Source organism: Eublepharis macularius, chromosome 13, assembly GCF_028583425.1.
Source record: "Eublepharis macularius isolate TG4126 chromosome 13, MPM_Emac_v1.0, whole genome shotgun sequence".
In the NCBI taxonomy this organism is placed as follows: Eukaryota; Metazoa; Chordata; class Lepidosauria; order Squamata; family Eublepharidae; genus Eublepharis; species Eublepharis macularius.
In genome coordinates this window covers 49,689,701-49,715,466 of record NC_072802.1, presented here as the reverse complement: position 1 = coordinate 49,715,466, position 25,766 = coordinate 49,689,701, and the positions used below count along the sequence as shown (strand labels likewise).

At 39.3% G+C, this 25,766-nt stretch overlaps 1 protein-coding gene across 4 annotated transcripts in view; it reads right to left on the bottom strand.

Annotated features, from left to right (window-relative positions):
* MORC2 (MORC family CW-type zinc finger 2) overlaps positions 1-22,245 on the bottom strand; it is a 75,794-nt gene extending 53,549 nt beyond the window's left edge. The window contains exons 1-3 of one of the 4 annotated variants that reach the window (XM_054995960.1): positions 20,936-22,245; positions 4,760-4,813; positions 3,929-3,963 (exon numbers count right to left, since the gene is read on the bottom strand). In XM_054995960.1, the coding sequence (XP_054851935.1) occupies positions 3,929-3,963; positions 4,760-4,813; positions 20,936-21,003 (157 nt within the window). In that variant the 5' untranslated portion in view covers positions 21,004-22,245. Of the gene's footprint in view, positions 1-431; positions 1,338-3,928; positions 3,964-4,759; positions 4,814-11,232; positions 11,528-20,935 lie in introns of those variants that run through there. The other 3 variants (XM_054995962.1, XM_054995961.1, XM_054995963.1) reach the window with 3 other exon arrangements.
* Positions 22,246-25,766: the final 3,521 nt, after the last annotated feature.

Below are 25,766 nucleotides of genomic sequence, written 5' to 3'. Positions count from 1 at the left end.
GCTCTTAGGCTGGGGTGCGGCGGCAGTGGCACTCTTGCTGCTGCTGCTCGCCGCCACCTCTCTCGCCGCTGGAGAAGGAAGCCGAGAGGAAGGAGGACGAGAGGAAGAGGCTGGGGCGGGGGTGGCTGCAGCAAGAGTGCTGCCACTGCGCCCCAGCCTAAGAGCATCCCCCCGCCACTTTCCAGGCTCCTCGAGTCCCTCGTGCTTGGGAACGGCGGCGCCCGGGCGAGAGGAGCCCTCCTCCTCCCCCCTCCTCCTCTGAACGACGGGAAGGAGAAATGCCTACATTTCCCATCAAACCTTGAGGCAATTCAACCCAGGTTGAATTGAGGGAACTCGTCTCGTCTGTTTTGGCTCTGAGACTAAATGGTTTGGTTAAGTGGCCAAATGCTGGTCAATAAATTTTTGCCACAGGTATTCTTACCAATTACCTTGAAAAAGGTTGTCATTAGCTCCTTCTCTAAAAAACTCTCTTAGCTATATATCTTGAATGCACACCTGCAATCAGAAATTGAACTATGGTTAAATGGAATAAATTAAATCTGTCATGGCTGGGAAGAATAGCGGCAGTTAAGATGAATGTGTTACCACGGATTATGTTCCTATTACAAACAATTCCAATTATTAGAGATACTAAACAATTTGAAAAATGGAAGAGGAAGATCTCTGACTTTGTGTGGGCAGGCAAGAAACCTCAAGTAAAAATGAAAGTTCTGTGTGATGCTAAAGAAAGAGGTGGACTGCAGTTGCCGAATATTAGATTATATCATGAAGCAATATGTTTGGTTTGGCTAAAAGAGTGGATGTCACTGAAAGACCGCAAACTCTTAACATTGGAAGGTTATAAGAAGTTGTTTGGATGGCATGCCTATTTGTGGCAGGATAAAATAAAAGCTGACTCTATGTTTTTGCACCATTATATTAGAAGGAGCCTCTTCACGGTCTGGAAAAAATATAAAAAATATCTGGGTGAAGGTATCCCCTCTTGGGTGGTACCGTTTGAAGTGATCGATCCGAGAGCTATCTATAATGAAGAACAATGTTTACCATATAAAGAGATATTGATTATGGAACAAAAAACGATAAGAATCAAAACGGAGGAAGAGTTATCTTCCTGTTATGGATGGTTCCAATATAGACAGATTAGAGACCTTTACAACTCGGACTGTTCAAAAGGAGGAATCAAATAGAAAAACTCAAGAGTTGGAAGAGATTATACTGTAAGAAAGTAAAAAGAAGATATCCAAAATTTATAAAATACTTTTGAAGTGGTATACAGAGGATGAGACAGTCAAAGTACAGATGGTGAAGTGGGCAATTAACTGTCACAAAGAAATAACAATGGAGTCATGGGAATATTTATGGAAAACTACATTGAAGATTTCAACTTGTACCAGTATTAAAGAGAATGTCTATAAGATGATTTATAGATGGTATTTAACGCCTAAGAAAATTGCACTTGGAAATGCAAACGTGTCAGATAAATGCTGGAAATGTAAAAAGCATGAAGGATCATTGTATCATATGTGGTGGACGTGTGAAGTAGCCAGACAGTACTGGGGAGATATTTTAGAAGTAATAAATGAGATTTTGCAGACCCAAATAAAGAAGAACCCAGAGCTATTGCTACTGAATTTAAGTATGGAAGATGTTCCTATGCAATACAGAACATTACTATTCTACACGACGACGGCAGCAAGACTTTTATATGCACAGAAATGGAAGGTGCAAGAAATACCAACTATTGAAGACTGGTTGTATAAATTGCTGTACATGGCAGAAAAGGATAAAATGACAAGAAAGCTGAGAGATCAGAACCTAGAAGAATTTTTCACTGACTGGGAAGACTGAAAACATATTTAGAAAAGAAGTGGGACGTGAAAGGGGAACTATGGCAATTCGAAAATTATTAGAATGTTTTTTTTTATTGGAAGAGACGAAATCTTTATCATATGGAGTGAAGTATTAGCTAATTGTTAGCCTAAATTTAAGTGGATTTGGAGTTAATAGATATTGGTAAAATTAATAAAGTAGATATTTTATTTGTTAGCTTAAATTTAAATATATCTGAAGTTAACAGATAGTAATAGATAACAGATTTTAAGTTAATAATAATAGATTTGAAGCTAACAGATAGAGCTTAGTTTAACAAAGCAGAATGTAAACATGATATAATGAGTTATAGAAAAAGGGGATAGATTAGGAAAATAGATTAAGATATAGGGTTGGAAAGCTGTTGGAAGTCCTGAAAAAGAAGGGAGGGAAAGGGTGGGGGAAAATGATATTGAGATGTTATCTGAAAGTTGTATGTATTAATATTCTCACCTAATAATTTTTTTTAAAAAAATAAAAGAAATTGAACTATGGTGAATACCATACCAGTCCGGTTTCCGTCCAGGCCATGGGCTAGATTACTGTAACTCCCTCTATGCAGGGCTACCCTTGGGTCTGACCTGGAAACTACAGTGGGTCCAGAATGCTGCTGCTTGGGTCCTGATGGACGTTCCATTCAGGTCACATATTACACCAGTTTTGCAGCAGCTTCATTAGCTTCCCATGGACTTCCGGGTCCATTTCAAGGTGTTGGTGTTGACCTTTAAAGCCCTAAACGGACTGGGACCAGCATACCTGAGGGACCATCTCTCCCCTTATGTACCCCGGAGAGCGCTTTGTTCAGCAGATAAGAACTTGCTGGTGATCCCTGGCCCCAGGGAGGCTCATTTGGCCTCAACCAGGGCCAGGGCTTTTTCGGTCCTGGTCCCAAACTGGTGGAACTCTGTCTGAAGACACTTGGGCTCACCAAGATCTGGTATCATTTTGGCGGGCCTGCAAGACGGAGATGTTCTGCCGGGCATATGGTTGAGGCCAGTATTAAGACCATCATTGAGCCTCCCGTCGCCTTTTTCTATCCAATGACATACCATCCGTCCGGGTGTCTCCCTCTTTGTATTTGAGGGCAGGAATGTGCAATAGGCCATCTGAGTCATGATTTTATGATATGATTTTAATTGTATTTATATAATTATATATTTTATGAATGTTGTACCCTGTCCTGAGCCCGCTTGCGGGGAGGGCGGGCTAAATACCAAATAAAGTAAAGTAAGTTCAATCCAGGTAAGACAGAGCTGACTGTAGTAAGGAACGCTGGCTATTGGTAAAATCTTCATAGGGCTGCAGTTCACCTAAACTATCGCATCTATAACTTGAGGGGGTACTTTTGGATCCGGCATAACTTCTGGACTCACTGAAAGACACTGTGGTTCAAAATGTCTTGTATTAGCTTTGGCTGATACACCAGTTACACCTGCTGCAAGAAGATAAAGAACTGGCCACTCTCTTTAATATCTCAGCAACTTCAGGTTGGATTAGGCTAATGTTCTTTACATGAAGCTCATTTTGAAGGTAATTCAGAAACTTTCAAAGGTGCAAAACGTTGCCCATGCATTTATATAAGTCAGTTGTTGTGTTCATATATCTCCAAATCCAGACTTCCAGTTGGTCTCCAGATTCAATACAAGATGCTTGTTTTAATGAAGCCCTAGAGCACTGAAACCTGCACTGACAGGAAATGAGTTTGGCTCCCTCCTTATTCTCTTTTTCAAGGCAAGTAAAAATCTCTTCTTTCCAGTATGCCTTTGGGAATTAGTTTATTTTTTTAAAAAAATCTCAGTTCTGCATCCAAAAACTGCAAATCAGGAAAAATCATCTATCAAGCAACCAATAATCCTATAATCTTCAATAATTACTTACAAGGCAAGTATTTGTTCTGCTGAGTTATTACCAAGAAGTCTGATATTAAATGAAAGAATACAAGAACACCATGTAGTTCTAAGCTTGATTTTCTTTTAATTCAACTTTCTTCCTTTCCAGTCATATTCTTCATTCCAGTATAGAAAACCCCTACAGAAACAGAATAAACCTAACTTACCAGTAAAGATGTCTATTTTTGTGGCATCTGCATCTCTACAAAAGAACAGACATGAAAATTAATAACTAAACATGGCTAGAAAACAAAGCTGTTGAAAGTAGCAACTTCAGCAGCAAGGGACAACATGGATGAAAGCTCATAGAAAGCTGTGCCAAAGCTCTTCAGGCAAGCTCTATATGCTATTCACTCCCACACCCACAGTGCAAATACTTTGCAACAAGACTGTAAGAGTAGCATACATATAAAGACCAGTATGAAATCAGACCCTTGATGTATTAACAGGAAAAGTTATTAGGCAGAATGTTTCTCAGTTCCTTCAAAGTGACGAAATAATAACAAAAAAGGACAGGCCTACTTATTAAGGAAACATGGGCAACTGCAAAAGGAAACATAAGCTTTCAATTAACTGTTCCCTGCACTTGAAGTCTCATCTCCCCAGTGAATACACACACTATACCCGAGTTCTGACTCTCCAGCTAACAAACTGGCAGAAAGGCCTTGGTAACTATCCTGTCGCAGTAGGGAGAAAACGGGTTTGAAAGGAAACACGTAAAAGAATGAAGGCTACAAGTATTTATTACCGCTTTGTCAGGTATCTAACATTTTAACAATCTCAGAGCATCAACTGAGGTGATAGCCATTGTGTCCATTCCAATACTACAAAACAGCATTCCACATTTATTTCACTACAGTTCCTGAAGGCAAGGATTCTAAAATTTTCTGAAGTAGAACTCAATTCTATGATCTGGAGCCAACCTGCAACAATTAAATAAGCTGGCTAAACCAAAACAATGTGATAAGCACCTCTGGCAGTCAACTGCCAATACATACCTTGCATTATCAACAAGTTCAGCAAGGGCCCCAAACAAGAATTCATGTGTGGTTCTGCAATATAAATGATCAGTAAAATTACTTTGAATCTTAGAAGTAGTGTACATATGGGCTGTTATTTTAAGGCTATATTCAACCTTTAAAATCCTTTTAATTTGAAACTATGCTTCTTGCCAAAATGAAAAAAAAAATCATAATATATGCTAGCCAACGAAAGCAAAACCAGGACAGCAGCAAATTCTGTATGCATTTAAGGCACAATAAACTCAGAGTAATGCCATCTCAGCTATTAATGAGATACCAATAGAGAGTGAATAGTTAACTAGAAGTCATAATCTGCAAGTTATGATAAAATTATCTGCAAATTCTTGAAAAAAGTCCTTTAAGATATTTAAAATAAATTTAAAGATAAAACCTGTAACAATTATTACAGCACGTAGAGGCTAAGAGGTTTCTTTTCACGAAAGGAACTCTTTAAATTTCCTAAATTAGTTTCCAGCAAATAGGAATGTTGCATCCAGATACTTTCGAGTATTCCAAATATCCACTGAGATTTCCCTCATAAAGTACACATTGGCAAGTGCTGCTAATCCAGAAAAAGGTGACTGGGTCTACTACTGCGGAGTAATAATACTTGTTTAATGCAGGGTCTATCAACCAAATCCTGGTATTTTTCAATCCTTACACTTAATGATTTTGCAACTATTAAAGGAGGAAGTAACTCAACCCCAGTATCCATTTGATCTTACTAGGGTAATCCTAGCAAAAATCAAATGAGATGTGGTAGAAAGTTTGCTCAGTTTCATACAAGAAGAAAATTGTTTTGAAATTTTGTGCAGGCAACACTTCAACAACAGCTAAGCACATGCACTTGGCATAGCACAATAATAGTACAAACATCCCACAAATAGTACTCTGGGGCATTTGAAGATGCTTCTGATCAATAAAGATTATGGCAAAGGACAGGGGGAACGGTCCCAAACTCCAAAGCAAAGGCACACTAAGGACACGCCAAAAGACCGCTGCTGCAATCCAAAGCTTTATTCATAAATGCCGAGGGTCAAATCAAAAGGATGGGGGAGCGCCCACTCTCTCCGGCTGCTCCCGGCAGGAGATTGGCAACGGGTTTGCCTGGCTAAATTGTCCCGTTTCGCAAGGCTCACAGCTTCATCAAAAGCCACAAATAAATTCTTGGTGTAAAGCGTATTCCTTTACTACAAAGTAACCTGCTGGACAAGAGTCAAGTTTCTTCTTAGTTTTAGTTCAACAATATTTCCTCCCTTGGCCCGACTGACTATCAAAAACAATGGCTTGAAAGGAGTCAATAAATTTGGGCCTCCCTGCTGGCCACCTAGAGATAGCCGTACCCCCACAAAGGGTATCTACCACCCAGCCTTTGCCAAATATCTCTGGAAGTAGTTGGGTGGTAGCTGCTGGAGAAATTTGCTGCTATATGTTTTTAAAATCTGCTGCTGTATTGCTTTGTTGTGCATTTTTAAATATTTAAGGAGTTTTATTGGTTTTTAAAGGTACATGTATTTTATATTATTGTATAAATTGTAATCCTCCCTGAGCCTGCTGATGCGGGGAGGGCGGAATATAAATCGAATAAAATAAATAAATAAATAGTCTGAATTTCCTAGGACAAAACTGGGCCTAAATTTAGTACTTTATCTTACCAGGATGGGGGATAGGTTGTCTAATACACAGATATTCACTAACCACAAACACTCATAATAATCAGAAGAGTTCGATTTTAAAATAAAGGCTGAGGGTGTCCAACTGCAACATTAAGTCTATGTCTGCATTGCACCATAACCTACAAACCAAAAAATTACCATTTATTCTCTCTCATCTCACCCAAGGTATCCAAACACCTATCAGCTGCTGACAACTGCAAAACATCCCAAAGAGCTTTCAAATCACTTCAAAGCACTAGCCAGAAAACTCACCATCTGACAGCCAGCTCTGGGAATTCTAATTGATTGTGTGGCAACAAGGTACAGTGCTAAATACAGTCCTCATACTTAAGTACAAATTGGACCTATTTTCACTCTTATTTTCTAATGCAAAGGATTACAGTGGGGAGGCACTATGGGTCTAGAGACAATAATTGCCAGTGGTTATTTTAAACTGAATACTGGAAGTTCTAGCTTGGTGGAATGCTGGTCTTTGAAAGTTTTCCCAAGTTCCCTTCTTCTTGTTTGACCAGCCTCTGGCTAGGCGTTACCAATCAACAAGGAAGTTTTAAAAAAATAGTATCAGGCCCAAAGACCCTTCCAATGAAAGAGTAAGAGAGATCAGAACTTAGGCCAGGGCTTTTCAGTTGTTACTGAACAGAATCAGTTCACCTTTGAAACCACGTACAGATAACACAAACATTTTTTCCCTTAAATTAGCTTTTAAAGTGTTGCTGATGTGGTTCTTGTTTTTAGGATTCTAGAGAATGGAGACATCCAGGGGGCACGAACGCCTGCCTCACAATTCGAAGGTGTCCACATGGTGAGGGCTGATGAGGAAGAAAGGGGGCTGCGGGGGTTTGCAAAAATGTAGATCAAAATGGAGGTCCTACAGTTGCTAATGTTTCAGAATTCCAAGCTAGACAACATTAACAACTCTATTTAATATATTTTCAGAACTAGACTCTTTCCAAATGTTTTAGAGTCTCACATTTTTATATCAATATGGACATTAGACTAGAAGACTAGTTTTAACATTAAATTCACCCACAGATGAAGCATATCAAGGATCTTAGTAACACAAATACCAACAAATAGGTACAATTATTAAAAACTTCGAGTTATTTTGTCCTTAACAAACTTCTATTACCCTTTCTGAGTTTCTTCAAAGTGTTTTGAAGGTTATTTCTTTCTTCCTTACTCTACTCCTTTGACTTAAAGGTCTAAAGTAGTGTTTATCAAACATGACTGGGAATATGAGAAAGGAAGGAAGAATTCAGGCCAGAGAGGGTTAATAAGCAGGTTACAAAAAAGGTGATTTCTTGTAAGTTGCCCAAGTTCTCACAGTTTGAACTAAAAATTTGGCTAAAATGAGTAAATTTTCTACTCTTGAGTATGCTAATAGTTTAGGAACTAAAATATCTACTGAAGACTGTGTCCACTTTAATGTCAACGGTTTAATCCATTTGTTCCACTTTGTTGTACCAAGGACATGCAAATAAAACATGACTTAAGGATTTGATAGCACCTAAGCCTCAGCCGCGATATCTATTTGAAAAAGGTATGCCCAGTATGTGCCCTGACTTGGATAGCCCAGGTTAGCCTGATCTCATCAGATTTCAGAAGCTAAGCAGGGTTGGCCTTGATTAGTAATTGGATGGGAGATCGCCAACGAAGACCAGGGTTGCAAAGGCAGGCAATGGTAAACTACCTCTGTTAGTCTCTTGACATGAAAACCCCACCAGGGGTTACCATAAGTCAGCTAACACTTGAGGGCACTCGCCACCACATGCCCAGTATGTAGCCTTCAGTAACTGCAGAAGGTAGTGCATTTAGCCTTGCAAGCATAATTGCTCGTCTATACTTTGGAACTGTTAAGCTGAACAAATACAATGGAATTGTAGAACTTCGTGGGATCACCATATAGAGGGATGAACAAATCCTCCTAGTTCTGCAAATGGTGCTGTTTGCGTCTATCTTCATAATTAATTTCTTGAAGGTTTTACAAGCTGAAGGCCATCCTAGAGCAGCAATTACATCCTCTGAGCATTGTATAACATTCAATTCTTCTTCTATTGCTTGAGTCCATGGGCTAGAGAAGTTATCGTGTTTCATATAAAACAGTAAGCTGTTATTCGCTGAGAAAATTATTTTAAATTTCATATTCAGAGCCAAAATCCAAGCTCTAGCTTCTATGAGATGTTGGCCCAATTTTAATCTGAGAATTCTGAAGGTTTTGAAATAAGATTTGGAAAACAAATCACAGGCCATTGGAACTGTGAGATTCATGAGTTTACAGACCACACACAATAGTTCATATTAACTGCCCCATCTATGTCAATATCTGCTAACCCTAACCCTAAGATTCTACACTAAAACTTAAATGAACTATCCTAACTTCAAAATAAAAGGATACAATAAAAGCATTGTACTAACATGCTGAGAGTTGAGTTAAATTTTTACGGCTCCCTGTACAGATGGGTTTTAATTAATACTGCATCTTTGCATTTAACTGTAGTCAAACATTAAAAGACTAGAAGGGCAGCTCTCCACAGAGAATGAGCCATCGCTCCAGTGATCAACAGTAGGTATTTACTGAGAAGCCATGACAGAGAAGTTCAGATCGTCCAGTGCCATCCATACTGAAGCAGAGAGGACCCTTATATTCTATCACAATAATGACAATTTTCCAGTTTCTAATATTTCAGAGCCAGAATCACATCTTGACACTCTCTGCCATCAATCAGGTAGGTTAAGAATGAATCACTTTCTTCAAAAGTGGCATGGTTTGTTGCAAGTACTGTAGAGAAAAACTAGGCCACTGAATGTATTGATCAATTTAGTTCTAGAGTCAAGTATCATAATACCACTGTTCTTTTGTACATTTCAGTCCTGGAACTAGATAGTGTATTTTCTCTCCACCATAAACACACATGGGGTAAAAATTAATCAAATGCATTTCTTTAGTCACATGTATTAGAAAGTCTTCACTAGTTGTAACTTGGTTTTGCAACCAAAGTAAATAAATATAATGCAGTTCTTCAAACTTCAAGACAGGCTATGACAAGACTGAAAAGGGCACCTACTACTGTTACTAATACCTGCAATATAATGTATTTACAAACTATAAATGCCTGAAAAGAAACTTCTACTATTACACTGAAAAAAAAGGTGTGGCATTCTGGCGTATTTTTATAGTCATCATATTAAATCTTATTTTGTGGCTTATCCTAAGATTAAATTCAAACTTTAACATTTACAATTTTTAGTTAAGATTGTCATTTACAAAGGTATTTTTTTTTTGGATGCAAATTCCTTTTACCAATGGACAGGGGTCAAAAACACTGCACAGAGCCAGAAGCTGACACCTTCAAACTGAGCTACAATACACAACATTACTGCAAGAATTAAATTAGCTGCGTCATACTGGAAAGCAGAAATCTGGCTACTGGCAACATTGACAAATCTATGCATTCTTTCCTATTCATGTCCACTGCAACAATATACAATCTTCTCGAATAAATAAGCAGTATATACTTTCCACTCTCTACCTAGCATGATGCTAACCAAATCTAGGTATGAAGTGCTTAAAAGAAACTATTAAGCTTGCTATCTGTTTTCAACTGTTCTCTTCTTCCCTGACCAATAGTTCAGGTAATACTTCCCTCCCCACTTCTGTTGTTCTTCAGGGCTCAGTCCCCACTACTGTCTCTCCACACATCTTTTAGTACATCTGATTCCATGGCTTTCCATTTACATTACACACCAAGAACAGATAGCTATACCTGTCCCCCCAGACTTCTTCACTCTCTACCCATCAATATGTCTATCTAGAATGCCTCCTTGCTGCTTCAAATTCAGTATGTCCAAGGCGAAATTTCTGATCTTAAACTATCAAATGTATATTAGTAATTCTGCAGAGCAGGAACCTCTTTTATTTTGCTTGTTACTCTGTAAAACTCCATGAATCCTGATTGTGCTATAGAAATAATTCCTGCTACAAGCTTTTTTGAGCCCTGATTAACCTATTTCTGTTTAAAGCTTATTTTCCTCACATAATTGCAAATGCTGAGGCAGGCAACTATACTGAGTCCTGATATACTGAAAACCCCGAACCAAATTTAATATCAATCCTTGGAAAACTGAGTTTTCCCCTGTACTGTATGGATTCTCTCATTCACCAGTCATCCCTTTTTTAAAACTATTCCTTGCCTAGTGCAACATCAGGCAATATGAATAATGCTGATCTCTATCCTGTAATCTATAGAGTTAATCTATATCCACTGGTTCTATGGTCACACAAGGAGATGAATAGCTTAATGGATACCTGAACAAGAATCAGCCAGGTCCAAGTCGAATACTCAATCCCACTACAACACATGACCTCTCAATATAATCTGTAAAGATGATGAATGGAGGTCTCCATCAGTCCCATGATTCTATTCATTAATGAACTCATGAATTAAGCCAACATGATCTCATTCTTGCCACACTTTATAAAGTAGCAGCATAAAGAATGGAAGTTCACAATGGACCAAGACTTCCAACTTCAGTCTCTGAACTAGCCAGGTAACTTCTCATTATGTTCAAAATACCCAAAACAACATTTACTTCAGTTTCTATCCGTCTTATCCCTACTACGTTGGATGGGTAGTATAAAAATCAAAGGCTCAGAGTTTGGTGAGCCTTTGAGTTTGGATAATTAATATCGTAAAGGAAGTCTGACCTTCCCTAGTAAAATACTGGGGGTGAGAAAACACTGGCAGCTGTGAAGCTATTTGAGTCCAGAAGTACCTCCTTATAATCTTCAAATAAAATTCCGCAAGGGCAAAAGTGTTTCTACACAGTTCTCCCTCTACTTCAGGTCTGGTGATTCATGCATCTGCACTTGGAAATAGGACAACACGCCAACAAAGCAGTGACTATGTCACTTCTTTTCTCCATCTTTCTTCTCGGCAGATAGATCTTTTTGAAGCTTCGATGAACCAATGCAGTAAAAGTTGTGGTCCTGACTGATGCTGTTCACAGATCACCCTTTCCAGCTTTAGGAGAAAGGAGCACAGTGGGTAGATTGATACCGTAATACCATTGCTTCCCATATTCTAATAGCGTCTTCTCTCTAAACAAAAAGTTGTTCTGTATCAATAAAAATGCCATTACTGCCAACAAAAGACAAGAAATACAAAGGGAGAATTCAGTCAAAGCTTCTGTGTTACAGTTTATTTTAAGAGGAAAAGTCCAAATAATTAATCATGCATTGTATGAAACAGATCGTAGTTGTAGTATTATGTCTTATTTCTTTTTTAAAAGTCTTTTAAAAAGACTCCATGCTATCACAGACATCATCATTTGCCAAGACTATGACAAAAGGAAAATTCTAGAACCAAGTCTTTTTTACAACAACGATCAGGACTAAGGAAATTTCTGAAGTGACTAAACCTTTCTACAAAAGGGACACCTTATCAAAGATGTCTTTAAAATACTCTGGTTAAAATGCAAAACGCATGCAAGCAAGACAATGGGCGTCATAGTATAACACTTTACCCCTGCAACTGACTGAATAACTGCTTTCTCTCTTTTCACTGATTTATCTTGGATTTTTTTCTAACTTAGCTATACTGCTGTAGTTAAACTTTTATTCTTCTCCTGATATCAGAGAGTTTCACAAAACAAAGAAAATACATCAGGAAATCAAAATTCTTCAAGAACAGTTAACAGCAATGAGTAACAAAGAATTGGAGTGGAACCTTAAAAGACTGAATCAAAAAGCTTTTGAGGGTGCTAATAAACCTGGGAAATATTTGGCATGGCAATTAAAGAAGAAAAGGGAAAAGAAAATAATAAATAAAATTTGTGAAGAAAACAAAACGTATTTGGAGCAGACTACCATTAGCAGAGCCTTTTATAAATTTTACGCTAAGCTGTATAATAAAAAAGAAGTAAACAAAGAATCAATAGCATCATATTTGGAGAAAACCAAACTTCCAGAGATCTCGGAAGCTTGGAGAAATAAGTTGAACAGTGAAGTAACTGATGAGGAAATAAATATGGCAATACAATCCGCAAATCTAGGAAAGGCGCCAGGGCCAGATGGACTTACGGCTAAATTTTATAAGACAATGGCCAATGAACTGGCACCATTCCTAAAAGAGGTGATGAACGGAGTTTTTAGGGATCAAAGAATTCCAGACACTTGGAGCGAAGCGAATATATCATTGATCCCAAAAGAGGGCCAAGATCTGACTAGCGTGAAAAATTATAGGCCTATATCACTACTCAATAATGACTATAAAATTTTTGCGAAGATATTGGCGGAGAGATTGAAGGGGTGGCTCTCGGAAGTCATAGAGGAGGAACAAGCAGGCTTTTTGCCAGACAGACAAATAAGAGACAACTTAAGGACAGTGATCAATGCTATTGAATACTACGACAAGCGTTGTGACAAAGAGGTTGGTTTCTTCTTTGTAGACGCTGAAAAAGCGTTTGACAATTTAAACTGGGATTTTATGTTTGCCACTATGGAAAAGCTACAACTGGGAGAAAGATTCGTCAGAGCAATCAAGGAAATCTATAGAGACCAGACTGCAGCAATTGTAGTGAATGATGAATTGACCAAAAAATTGACGATTAGTAAAGGAACAAGACAAGGTTGCCCGTTATCTCCATTGTTGTTCATTTTAGTATTGGAGATTCTGATGATACAAATTCGACAAGATGAGGAAATACGAGGAATAAAAATAAAGGACTACTCATATAAGGTCAGAGCATTTGCAGACGACATAATGTTAATTGTAGAAGACCCACTGGAGAACATGCCAAAAGTGATAGGCAAGATCAAGGAGTTTGGAGATTTGGCAGGTTTCTTCATTAACAAAAAGAAGTCAAAGATATTATGCAAAAACATGACTAAGCAGAAACAACAATTGTTAATGGAAACAACGGATTGTGAAGTAACTAGTAAGGTGAAATACTTGGGAGTTGAGCTGACTGCAAAAAATATAGATTTGTTCAAGAATAATTATGAAAAATTATGGACTCAGATAGAGAGAGACTTGATCAAATGGAATAGATTGAACCTGTCATGGTTGGGCAGGATTGCAGCAGTTAAGATGAATGTGTTACCAAGAGTAATGTTTTTGTTACAGACAATACCAATCATCAGAGACTCTAAACAATTTGAAAAATGGCAGAGGAAAATATCAGATTTTGTTTGGGCAGGCAAGAAGCCTCGAGTGAAAGTAAAAGTTTTACAAGATGCAAAGGAGAGAGGCGGAATGCAACTGCCCAATCTGAGACTTTACCATGATGCAATCTGCCTAGTTTGGCTAAAAGAGTGGATGACATTAAAGAATAAGAAACTATTAGCCCTAGAGGGATATAAAAAAATTTTTGGATGGCACGCATACCTATGGCATGACAAAGTAAAGGTCAACTCGATGTTCCTGCATCATTTTGTAAGGAGAAGTCTATTTACAATCTGGAAGAAGTATAGAACTTACTTACAAGAAGGAACCCCCTTGTGGGTGGTTCCATATGAGGTGATAGATCCGAGAGCTGTGGATAATGAACAACAATGTTTAACGTATAAAGAAATAACTAAGATTGAAGTATCTAAACTTAGAATAAAGACGCAAGAGGAACTATCACCTAACTATGATTGGTTTCAGTATAGACAGATTAGAGACTTATACAACTCAGACTTTGCAAAAGGGGGCATACGAACAGAGAACTCGGAACTAGAGCAGACCCTTCTTAAAGAAGACAAGAAAAGAATATCCAAGGTATACCAAGTATTGCTGAAATGGTATACTGAGGATGAGATAGTTAAAACACAGATGGTGAAATGGGCTATAAATTTCAATAAAGAAATAACAATGGAGGCATGGGAATACTTGTGGAAAACTACAATGAAGACAACGACATGTATTAATATTAAAGAGAACATTTTCAAAATGATCTATCGTTGGTACATGACACCAAAGAAGATTGCGCTAGGGAATTTGAATACTTCTAATAAATGCTGGAAATGTAAGAAACATGAGGGCTCCCTCTATCATATGTGGTGGTCGTGTGAGGTAGCTAGGCAGTTCTGGGGGGAAATAATAAGAGAAATGAGTGAAATTTTACAGTTTCAAATAAATAAGAACCCAGAACTCCTGCTGCTAAACTTGGGAATGGAGGGAATTCCAGCCCATCATAGGACGTTGATTTTTTATATGACTGCAGCAGCTAGACTTTTGTATGCGCAGAAATGGAAAGTACAAGAAGTACCAACTATTGAAGATTGGATCTACAAATTGCTGTATATGGCTGAAATGGACAAGATGACAAGAAAACTGAGAGATCTGGACTCAGGGCAGTTCAACACAGACTGGGAGAAGCTGAAACAATACCTGGAGAAGAAATGGGAGGTGGGAGGAAAACTGTGGCAGTTTGAGAACTACTGAAATATAATAAAAGTATAAAAGAGAGGGGTGACTTTACCGGGGGAGGAAGAGAAATGTGAATTTATAAGCAGTTAGATTAATTGATTGAGATATATATAGATATGTATAGGTCAACTGATAGAGAATAATTAATGATAAGGTTTAAACATGAGGATTGACTAACTAACAATATTTTCTTTCTTTGACAAGATTTATATGCACCAAACTGAATGTATAGAAGAGTTAAATTGATTGAGTATCTGAGGAGTTATATAGAATTACCATAAAAAGTTGAAATGAGTAATATATAGAGAACAAATCAAATTGTTTGATTTAAATGTGGGAAATTTTTATGGTTTATGATATATAGGTTTATATAGAATTATTCAAAACTGGAAAATGGGATAAATTGTTTATCTAAAGACGTATAGTTTGGGTGTATAATAATTAAAGGAGTTAATGATGCACTGCTTAATATAATGGAGAATGTATATCTGTTTTAGACAGAGGAATTTAATAGAAGTAAGGGAAAAGGGACAGAGGGTGGGAAAGCTGTTGGAAGTCAACAAAAGGGGGGGAAAGGGAGGGGGTTAGAAACGAAAAATTAGGGGAAAATTGATTGTAATGTAAAAATAAAAATGTTCTAACCCAATAAAAAATTTTTCAAAAAAAAAAAAAAGAGAGTTTCACAAAACAGTTGTATCATATATTGTAGGGTAAAGTTTTTAATCTGTGCATCTGTTTGGAGTGCCTTCTAGTTCTACTAATATTCACATAAAGGTTAAAGTACTCCCTGTTCACTTTTTCCTATATGTTTATGATTGTATGGACTTTAAAAAATCTGAAAATATTTTTAACTTTAGTATAAACAATATACACTGTATATCTTTTATTAATGTTGCTATTTTTAGCTTTACTACTGCAAATCATAGAGGAGAACCAGATTCTACAATCTGAGATGTAGAAACCATTAACTTATGCTATGCATTTTATTAAAAGATTTCCATCAGAAAAATCCCTTCTCTCCTTATTCATTTAGAACATTTTAATCTAACCTTTCCATCCTACCAGAGTTGTTAAAGCAGTAAACAATTTAAAAAGATTAAAAACCAATTTTAAAGCTTATATATAAAAACAATTACAAACAAGGACAAGATTCAACAAGAGAATGCCAAACAAAACAAAAAGGCCTTCACCTGCCCCAGATGACGACGACACAGGGAGACGGACATATCTCCCTAGAGAAAGAATGCCAATTTTGTTGCTAAGACTTAGACGGTCCTTTCTTGGGGTGCTACCCAACACAGCCTCAGATGATAGGGGCGCCTGAAGAAGGGCCCCACAGTAAGACCATAATCATTTAATAGGTTTATAAGTTGTGTGGGTCTAAGCCATATAGTGGTTCAATGTTCAATAGCAGCTCTTTGAATTAGGCTCAGGAGCAAATTGGAAGCCACTACAGATGGAACAATACAGGAGTGATACAGTTCTTACAACTCACTTTGGTCAGCATTATCACAGCATTCTGTACCAACTGTAGTTTCTAGGCATGCAGTCATTTAAACTAGACATTAATAAGACATGCACTACAGTGGCAAGATATTTTTTGCCTTGAAACGGTTGCAGCTGGCTCAAAAGCCAAAGCTGGAGAACGGTGCTCCTGGCTACCACTGCTACCTGCTTACCCAACAGGAGGCTCACATCCAGCGGAACCCCCACTCCCGAACCCACTCCCTTAGAAGTGTAATCCCATCTCCTCAATATTGGAGCTAGTTCTTCTGTCCACCAACAGCACCTCTCTTGTATGGTTTAAGCATCAGATTATTATCCCTCATCTATCCCCAAACAGCCTCCAGTCACTGGTTCAAGGTTTCCAGTTTTCCTGAGATCCATTGGAAGTGTGAGAGCAAGATGAGTATCTTCTGCATATTGTTGACAACCCAGCCCAAAACTCTGGATGACCTCACACAGTAATTTTATATAGATGTTTGAAAGCACAAGGGACAAGATGGAACCTTTCAGGACTTTAGAGGCAAGAGGCCCAAGCAGCAGTCCCCTAGCACTACCATCTGAATCGTATCTTCCAGACAGATCTGAGACCACTGCAAAATAGTGCCTCCCACACTGGAAAGATAGTCTAGAAGGATATCATTGTTGACAGTATTGAAAACCATTGCAAGAGATCCACAAGAATCAACAAGGCTGCACTCCCCCTGCCCATCTTTCAGCACAGTTCATCTAACAGGGTGATCAAGGCTGTTTCTGTTGCATAACCAGACAGGAAAGGATCCAAATAATGCTCATCATCCTTGAACTTGTCCAGCCAAGAACCATTCAATACCCTCGTTTAAGAATGGTACATTTGAGACTGTACAACTATCAAACTTCCTGGATCTAAAGTAGATTTCTTTAGGAGTGGACAGATCACTGTTTCAATGCTAACATGACCATCCCCTCTCTTATCTGCCCTGAGCTGCTATTGAGGGGAGGGCGGAATATAAATCAAATTAAATTAAAAATTGAATTAATTAAATAAATAATTAAAGTAACCAGTCCCCCCTCTCAGCAGATTTAAGCAACCAGGAGGGTCAAGGGACACAAAAACAGGTTGTAGGTCTTAGACCTCTAAGAATCCTGTCCGCATCCTCAGATTGAACAAACTTAAAAGTATTCCCACACAACTGGAGAGCCAGCACCCTAGCACTATCCAACCATCACTAACTACAAAGTATTGGGACATCTGGTCACAGGAGGCCAGCGAGCACTCAACCTTCTATTATAGCCCAGATCTCTATATGCCCCTGACCCCCCAGAAGACCTCCACAGGCCTACACTGGATTGGATCCAGCTACCCTTTTCACTGAATCTCATTCAGTTTTCTTTCTTACTATTGCCTTGGTTCTATATGACTTTTGTCCATTCAGGCCCCATGATCGTAGCATGGGCTTTTGGGTGGTTAAAGTAGAACATTCCCTCCCATTTTCATGAGAAAAGTTGGTTGGATCTAATCTGCTATTGGGATACAATGGCAATAGATATATAATTTTTCACTGCCAAGGAGTAAGCTTTAAAATGAGTTCTAGCCCATATCTTGTTGGATCCAATCGTCTTTTTTCATTATTGCTCTAGCAATCTCCCTTATCTTTTCATAGCCCGCAGCCCCTCTGTAAACCTAGGGGTTACCCGGGCATCCAAGAGCTATCATGTTAACAGCCTACGACATTTTCTCATTCTACAGGTCAAACATAGCATTGATAGTAGCAAAATCATATCATCAAAAAATCCACTAAAAGCATCAGAAAATGATTTGGCTCCCTCAAGCTCTGGGAGCCAATTTTCTTAATTGATCGCCACCCCTGCAGAGTCTTGGTACTCTTATACATCTAAACTTAAGCAAGTAATGATCTGTCCATGATAGAGATGGGCACAAACTGGAAAACTAACAAACAAACCATGAGGTTCATGGTTCATCACGTTTCACGAAGCTGCTCCGGTTCCTGAACCGGTTCATTTGGTTCGTGAAAATGTCACTTCCAAGTCAGCATATCGTCACTTCTGGGTAGCAGAAGGTCTGAAGAAAGCTCAACCCCTGTTGCCTAGGTAGCTGACTGGCATCAGGCTGTCTGCAATAATGAACCAAAAAATGAAACAAATGAACCAGCTTAAAGTTCATGGAGGTTAGTCAGAAATGGGCTCTGATGAACTGCCAGTTCGTGAACCATGAAATGGGCCAGTTTGTGCGGAACTTTGGTGCATATTTCTGTTCATGCCCATCTCTAGTCCATGATGATGAGGCTGTCCTTAAGTTTCTCCACCTTCTCATCACCTTCTGCTGGGCTTGAACCTCTATGGAATATAACTGTTTTAATACAGATCCAATCGAGATATTTATCACATTAGAAAAAATATAGCCTTCCTATAACATCTCTAGTTTTTAAAGTGAGAATGCATTATTTAACACTTAGTGAACTACGTCCAGCTGAAACTAGTTCTTCGGTATCTAAGCCATTAACATCAACTGAAAAGAAGCCAAACAAGCCAGGACCAAACATCACATTACTTGTATTGTCGAAGGCTTTCATGGCCGGATATGTGAGCCGCACTTTCTCAATGAGGAAATTAATCATCTAAACCACGCACTTCAGGCAAATGGCTACTCCAGAAATGAAATCCGAAGAGCAATCAAACCCAGGATGAATCAAACAACCAAGGAAAAACAGTCTCCTACAGGAAAAGTGTTTTTGCCATATATCAAAGGAATTACTGATCAGATGGGAAAACTTATGAAAAAGCATAACCTTCAAGCAGTATTCAGACCCACCCGAAAAATACAACAGATGCTACGATCAGCAAAAGACAGTAGAGACCCCCTCACCTCTGCAGGAGTATACCATATACCCTGCAGCTGTGGACAAGTTTACATCGGGACCACAAAGCGTAGCATCCAGACAAGAATAAAAGAACATGAAAGACACTGCAGACTTGGACAACCTGAAAAATCAGCAGTGGCGGAACATAGCCTAACTCAAACAGGGCACAGTATCTTATTCCAGGACACCAAAATACTGGACAACACTTCCAACTACTTTGTCAGACTGCACAGGGAAGCCATTGAAATTCACAAGCATAAGCAAAACTTCAACAGGAAAGAAGAAACCTTAAGAATGAACAGAGCATGGTTTCCAGTTCTGAAAAACACCAGGCTAACACAACACTCTATACTCGACAATAGCCCTGCAGAGAAGATTAGCACATCAAGCACCAATCCATATGCAAAAGAACCTTCTCAGGATACAGTGAAGCCTCCCGCCATTAGCATTCCACACCCTGGGAAACTCTTACAGGATGACTCAGCTCAACCCCACCCCTCCTGAGTAGATACAAATGACCTGCCAACATCTTTTCCACACTGTGACACTGAGAGATCTCTGTCTTTTGGTGCTACACCTCTGAAGATGCCAGCCACAGCTGCTGGCGAAACATCAGGAACTGTAATGCCAAGACCACAGCAATACAGCCCGGAAAACCCACAACAACCATCACATTACTTGTCCAGAACAAGAAACAAGACATTAAATCACAGCTACGTGAATCAATAAATGTTAGTCAAGCATGTCATTCAGAAACAAACTGATTTACCCCTACACATCTGTTACTACATTATTTTTGAAGCTACTTCCTTACCTATTCCCTATCCACCTATGACTTGCATATACAATTTATTCAGCAGTTCCAGCATCCTCTGGATCTTTCTATCACCAATTTCTACATTGGTATTAAAGCCAGAAGGTGGAATAGTATGGTATAGCCTGATCTTCAGAAGCTAAGCAAGGTCAGTACTCAGAAAGGGGACCACCAAAAAAGATACTGCAGAGAAAGAGAATGGCAAACCACCTGATTCTCACTTGCTTTGAAACTCCCTTGCTTGGGGTCACCATAAGTCAGTTGCAACTTGACAACACCCATTCATATATATTAAATAAGTCTTATATAATGTGCGTCTCCTGGCTCTAATATGAATAATATACAACACTTGCAATATTTCCACATGATCAGCATATCCTAATTGAACATTATTATGCCATTATAGAGTATTTAACTCCCTTATCAAGAACAAATATATCAGGTGCTTCAAAAGATCAGCAATACTATCTACATTCGTTCCATAGAAAATATTGCACTACTATGACCACCAAAATGTTATCTTCTCCATCCCAGCATCTGCATTGCCAGCTTCAACCCATTTTCCTGTCTTGATCCTTGAGCCAATTTAGGTGTCTCAACCTATGGAGCCTCCAGATTCCTCAACAAATCCTAGCATGTGCTCAAATGACATTTTCAGGTGTGAGTGTAAAATCGCAAATGCTGAATCTTGGCTGGAGTTTTCATAAACTGGCCATCTCCATTGCCTTCATCCCATGAGGATATTCATCTTCCATTCTTCCCAATGAATCCAATATTCTTTGATTTCTTTTCCTTCTTCTGGATTAGCAACCATCGCGAATGCATAGAGCAACGAAAAGAGACCTCCTAACAGCTGCACTCTAGCCCGTTCCCTTCTTCCTACTCACGAGTTGGTATGAAGATAGTCGAAAGTCAGCTGAGCACGCTGCAGGCTGCTGTAGTTGGAGAATGCCATGATGGATCCTGTAGCGCCTATCAACTACACGCCGCCCACGCCCAAGAAGAACAAGCGCGCGCGCGCGTACCCCGCCCTCACGAGCTTTCCTAGAATCTGGAGCGCGAGAAGCGAGGCTGCCAGAATCTTATCGAAAGGCGCGCGCCCTTCCCGCCACGGGTCTGCTCAGAAAAGCAAGCGCGCGCGACAGCTCTCCTCAGAACCTCCTTGATCGTGTATTCTTTTCGCGTCACAGCACCGCAAGGAAGGCACGGACCTTCCTTTACCGTCCCCCCACCGCTTTCTCTTCCCCCCGCAATTCCTGAATTACTTCTCTCTCGATATACGAATATATCGCGAGGAAGAAGAAAGAGAGAGACGCCGCGCTCGTTCTTTCCCAGTCTTCTTTTCTCCACTGCCGCATCAACTCTTGGTCCGCACAGCCGCACCGCTTCTCCTCAGTGCGCACTCTGCGCAAAGCATACAAGGCTCGTCATTTCTCTCGGCGATTGGGCGAGCCAGGGCCACGTGACACGTGGAATCACGCTCTCTGGCAGAGACGCGTACTCTCCTGAGAGAAAGAGAGGTGCGGCTTCACCCCGCGTTTCCTTACTCCGCCTCCCCCAACCGGTTATATTTTGGGGAGGGGGGTTGTTATGCGCGTGCGCGGGCAGAAGTCGTGTGTTGGGGTCGTCTTGTTCTCTCCGTTCTGGAAGATACCGAAGCCCCATGGATCATCCGTAGGAACGAGGGGTGTGTGTGTGTGTGAGTGAGGTGCGAGCGCGCGATTCCCCCTCCCGGTCCCTTCCCCCCTTCCTTTGTAACGCACGTGTGCCCCTCCGTCCTGTACCCTTCCTCCACGCGATTCACCCACGCGACCAGCGCGTGTTCTGCATATACACCCCTCTCCCTGCCGCGCCTTGGTGGCGTTCTAGGGAGCCATTTTCTCAACAGATGTTGCAGCAGCTTCTGAAGGTTTCGTAAAATGGCGGCTAAATGCTGTTTTAAGAAAAAGAAAATGCGGTGTGTCAGTGACGCCTCGCATTCCTGTTGCGTGCTTCGGGAAATCAGTGGATTTTGTGTATTGCTTGTTACGTTTCGCGTTATTTAATTCAATTCTTCTGTGAGTATATTTTATCAATCACGAATGTTATGATAAACAGTGTTTATATATTTCATGCTTTAATGGACTTCAGTGCTGGAATTCTGTGACGTTAAATTGTTGACTAGAAAAGGCAGTCTGATCCAGCATTCTTTTCTAGCAGAGTCCTGATTTTGACCTCAGCTCTTTCACATTCTCTTTATTGTGCTTTTTTCACTAATGTTTGGACTATTGTCAGATCTTAAAGGACAATAATACCAAACTTTTATTGGTATCGTCATATGATGTGCCCTGACCTGAATGGCCCAGGTAATCAGCAGCTAAGCATGGTCGACCTTGGTTAGTAATTGGGTGGGAGACCTCCAGTGGAGGCCAGGGTTTCAGATGTAGGCAATGGCAAACCCATCTCTTGCCATGAAAACCAGGGGTTGCCATAAGTTAGCTGAGACTTGAGGGCGGTCTCTGCCACTAGGTCTCATATAGTAGAAAGAGACATGAGTCAACTGGTAGTGTAAGAGGAGGTCATCAGCCACTTTGGGTCCATATTTGGGAGAAAAGTGAGGTATAAATAAATTGAATAAATGCTTGCAGTGAGAGAGAACTTGACATTTAGAGAGGCCTTACATAATACTAAGCTAGAATAATACAATTTTTAATAAAGAGCCCTAATTAGCCTGAATTCAAAGATAAGTAGGAACAGCCATGGTTAGCACTTGGATGGAAGACCAGGGCTGCTATGGAGAGAAAGGCAATGGAAAACCACCTCTGCTCATCTCTTTCCTTGAAAACCACATGAGGGGTCACCACAAATTAGTTGTGACTTGATTGCACTTTATGATGAGTATCAAACCTGTGGCGCAAAGTGGTAAGCTGCAGTACTGCAGCCCAAGCTCTGCTCACAACCTAAGGTCGATCCTGGTGGAAGCCGGGTTCCGGTAACCGGCTCAAGGTTGACTCAGCCTTCCATCCTTCCAAGGTCGGTAAAATGAGTGCCCAGTTTCCTGGGGGTAAAATGTAGATGACTGGGGACGGTAATGGCAAATCACCCCGTAACAAAAGTCTGCCAAGAAAATGTGATGCAACATCCCCCCTTTGGTTAGTAATGACTCAGTGCTTGCACAGGGGACTAGCTTTACCTTTAGTGTTTGACCAATATTTGATTACACCCTCACACTTAAAGAGTCTGACACTGTTTAAGAAGACATTGAAAGATGGTCAACTCTTGTAACACTGAAAGTATTTTCAATGCTATTGATGCATAGAACCAACAACTGTTGGTTCTTTGTGAAATGTAGCAAAAGCAATTCAGTTGGTTTGGTTTGGAAATCAGCACAGAAGCAAGAGAATGAAAAGGAAAATCTTTGAGCAGAACTGAGTTCGACTGGGCGTTCAGACTCTTGGTCTTTTGGTTGTGCAACTTGGCCTAGTTTTAGGATAGGAACAATAAAAGGCTGGCCATTTCATTGTCTTCCTTGTCATAGCTGAAGAGAAGAAGTCCCGTAAAGGTAGGATTTGGATCAGTATATAGTATAGCTGCTGTTAAATGTTCATAATGTTTAAAAAGTGTTTTGTCATAGAAATAAAGCATCTGTATGTAAAACTCAGGTTTTGCTAAACTGGAATCAAACAGTTCAGTGTAGACTGCCCTTTCATAGTGGCAACACTGTGGTCATCATTTTGGTTATAGCAGCTTCTAAACTCTCATTCCAAACTTCTGTGACAATACTAAATGAGTGATGAGAAGGCTGAAGAAAATACTTCTCATACATGCAAGTATTAATGAAAGATTAGTAAACATGAAAGCAGTAAGCCATACTGAAAGCTGAGTTTCACGTGGCAAATTAATTCAACAGTATAGCTGCTTGCACCATTTTGAGAGTGCTCCTGGAATATTGCTTTTATTCTCTTGGATCCCAGTAAAAGAATGATAATGACAAGCTGGAGAAGTTCAGAGAGAAGGTGAAAATGACATTTCTGTTTTAACCCAGTTGTGTCCTGAATTCGTGTAAAGTGATGTAGGGGCATAAGTTTCAAACAGCATTTACACTCATTTATAAACTACATATAAATTGCTGTGGCCATTTCAAACACTGCCACTTTTTCTGATGCAGGATGTGGCTGTCCCCACTCTCGGGCCACCAGAGCTTTTTGCATTTAAAAAAAGTCATCACAAAAATATCACTACCGTTTTGTATTGACAGGTGTTGCAGATTCTGATTTCCCTTCATTTTTAAAAAAAATAAGTCTCTAGCCCCTTCCCTTGCAGAGATATAAGAAAAAAGGCATATCTCTTCAGTGGAGACTGATTTTTTAAAAAAATGAAAGTTGGTAATTCAGAGAACCTGCCACACCACTTACCACTGTAGTGCTAATCTACATGCATGCAAAAAAAAGAATGTGCTGGAATTGGGTGGGAAGAATTAAAAGGTGGCACTGTCAGATACACTACAGAAATTTTCATAGTAAATGGGAAGCATATTGAAAACTTGAGGATGGGAAAAACACAGCTCAACCCTGCATTGCAAACAGGACACAAGTGGCTTTGTCTAAAAAAGTTTTAAAAAATCTGTTAGCAACTAGCAGTAGACCAGTTGTGTCCAAAACAGCACCAAAAAATCTACTAGCAATCAGCAGCCAAAATATTTTACAAAGGTCTGTGCGAAAAGCTCCTTAATTATTCATGACAAAAATTTTATCTGAAATACTATGCTTATGATTGGACTAGATTACAGATACAAAAATTTTAGTAGTACGTTAATGTTCAGTATATTGCAAGGAGGATTAGGATGAAATACAAAATGTAATTTGACTATAAAATAGTGTAGACACAGGCAGTGGCAAGCTTAAGGACATAAAATCATAGGAATAATATGTTTTACACCTTTTTAAGTATGTGTTTATTTAGAAAATTGTATAGCCTGCTTGTCCCAAAATAGGGTTCAGGACAATTTACAATCCATTAATCAAGAACAATAATAAAATCATTCTTGTAACACACTTCCTTATTTTAACTGCATACCCAAAATCAAGATGTTTCTTCTCTCTTGCTTTTGCAAGGCTGTTCTTCAGTTCACAAGCTATCTTAGGTTTCTGGTTTTATCAGCAAATTTTGAAATAGAATGCTAGAGATTTCATTCAAGAAAAAAGTAGTAATGTTAGAGAACCCATCCCCCTTTCATTCCTGATGTCAACTAAACTGAGAAATAAAGAAGTGATGAGCAATATGAAGTAGACTACTCAGTGAGCTCAAAACATATTAAGTGGCTAAGGAATTGCTTGCTACCAGGCAGCCTTTTGTTAACTGCTGCCTGTAGAAATGAGAGGAAACACTTGTATACGCCTGTTTATAACAAAAGGTGCTACTTTCTCTTCCATAATAAGTTATATGGTTTCTTTCCATCTGATTAGTTATTAGTTGTTAGCTGAAGCTTAAATTGTATTAAAAGTACTGTGCTTATAGTGCACAGGCTGATCTTAGACAATAGTTTGCATGTAGATGTTTAAGTATATGCCCTCAGAAGTTTATGATTGTATTCTTAAGTATATCAAAAGTTTCTGGTATCTTGCAAGATACCAGCTGAAAAGACAAGGCTTATGACTACTGTTGAAAGATGTCAAAATAAAGTAAAAGTGTTAGCCTCTAAAATAGTTCTTTATGCTCATATTAATTTATGCTAATGGC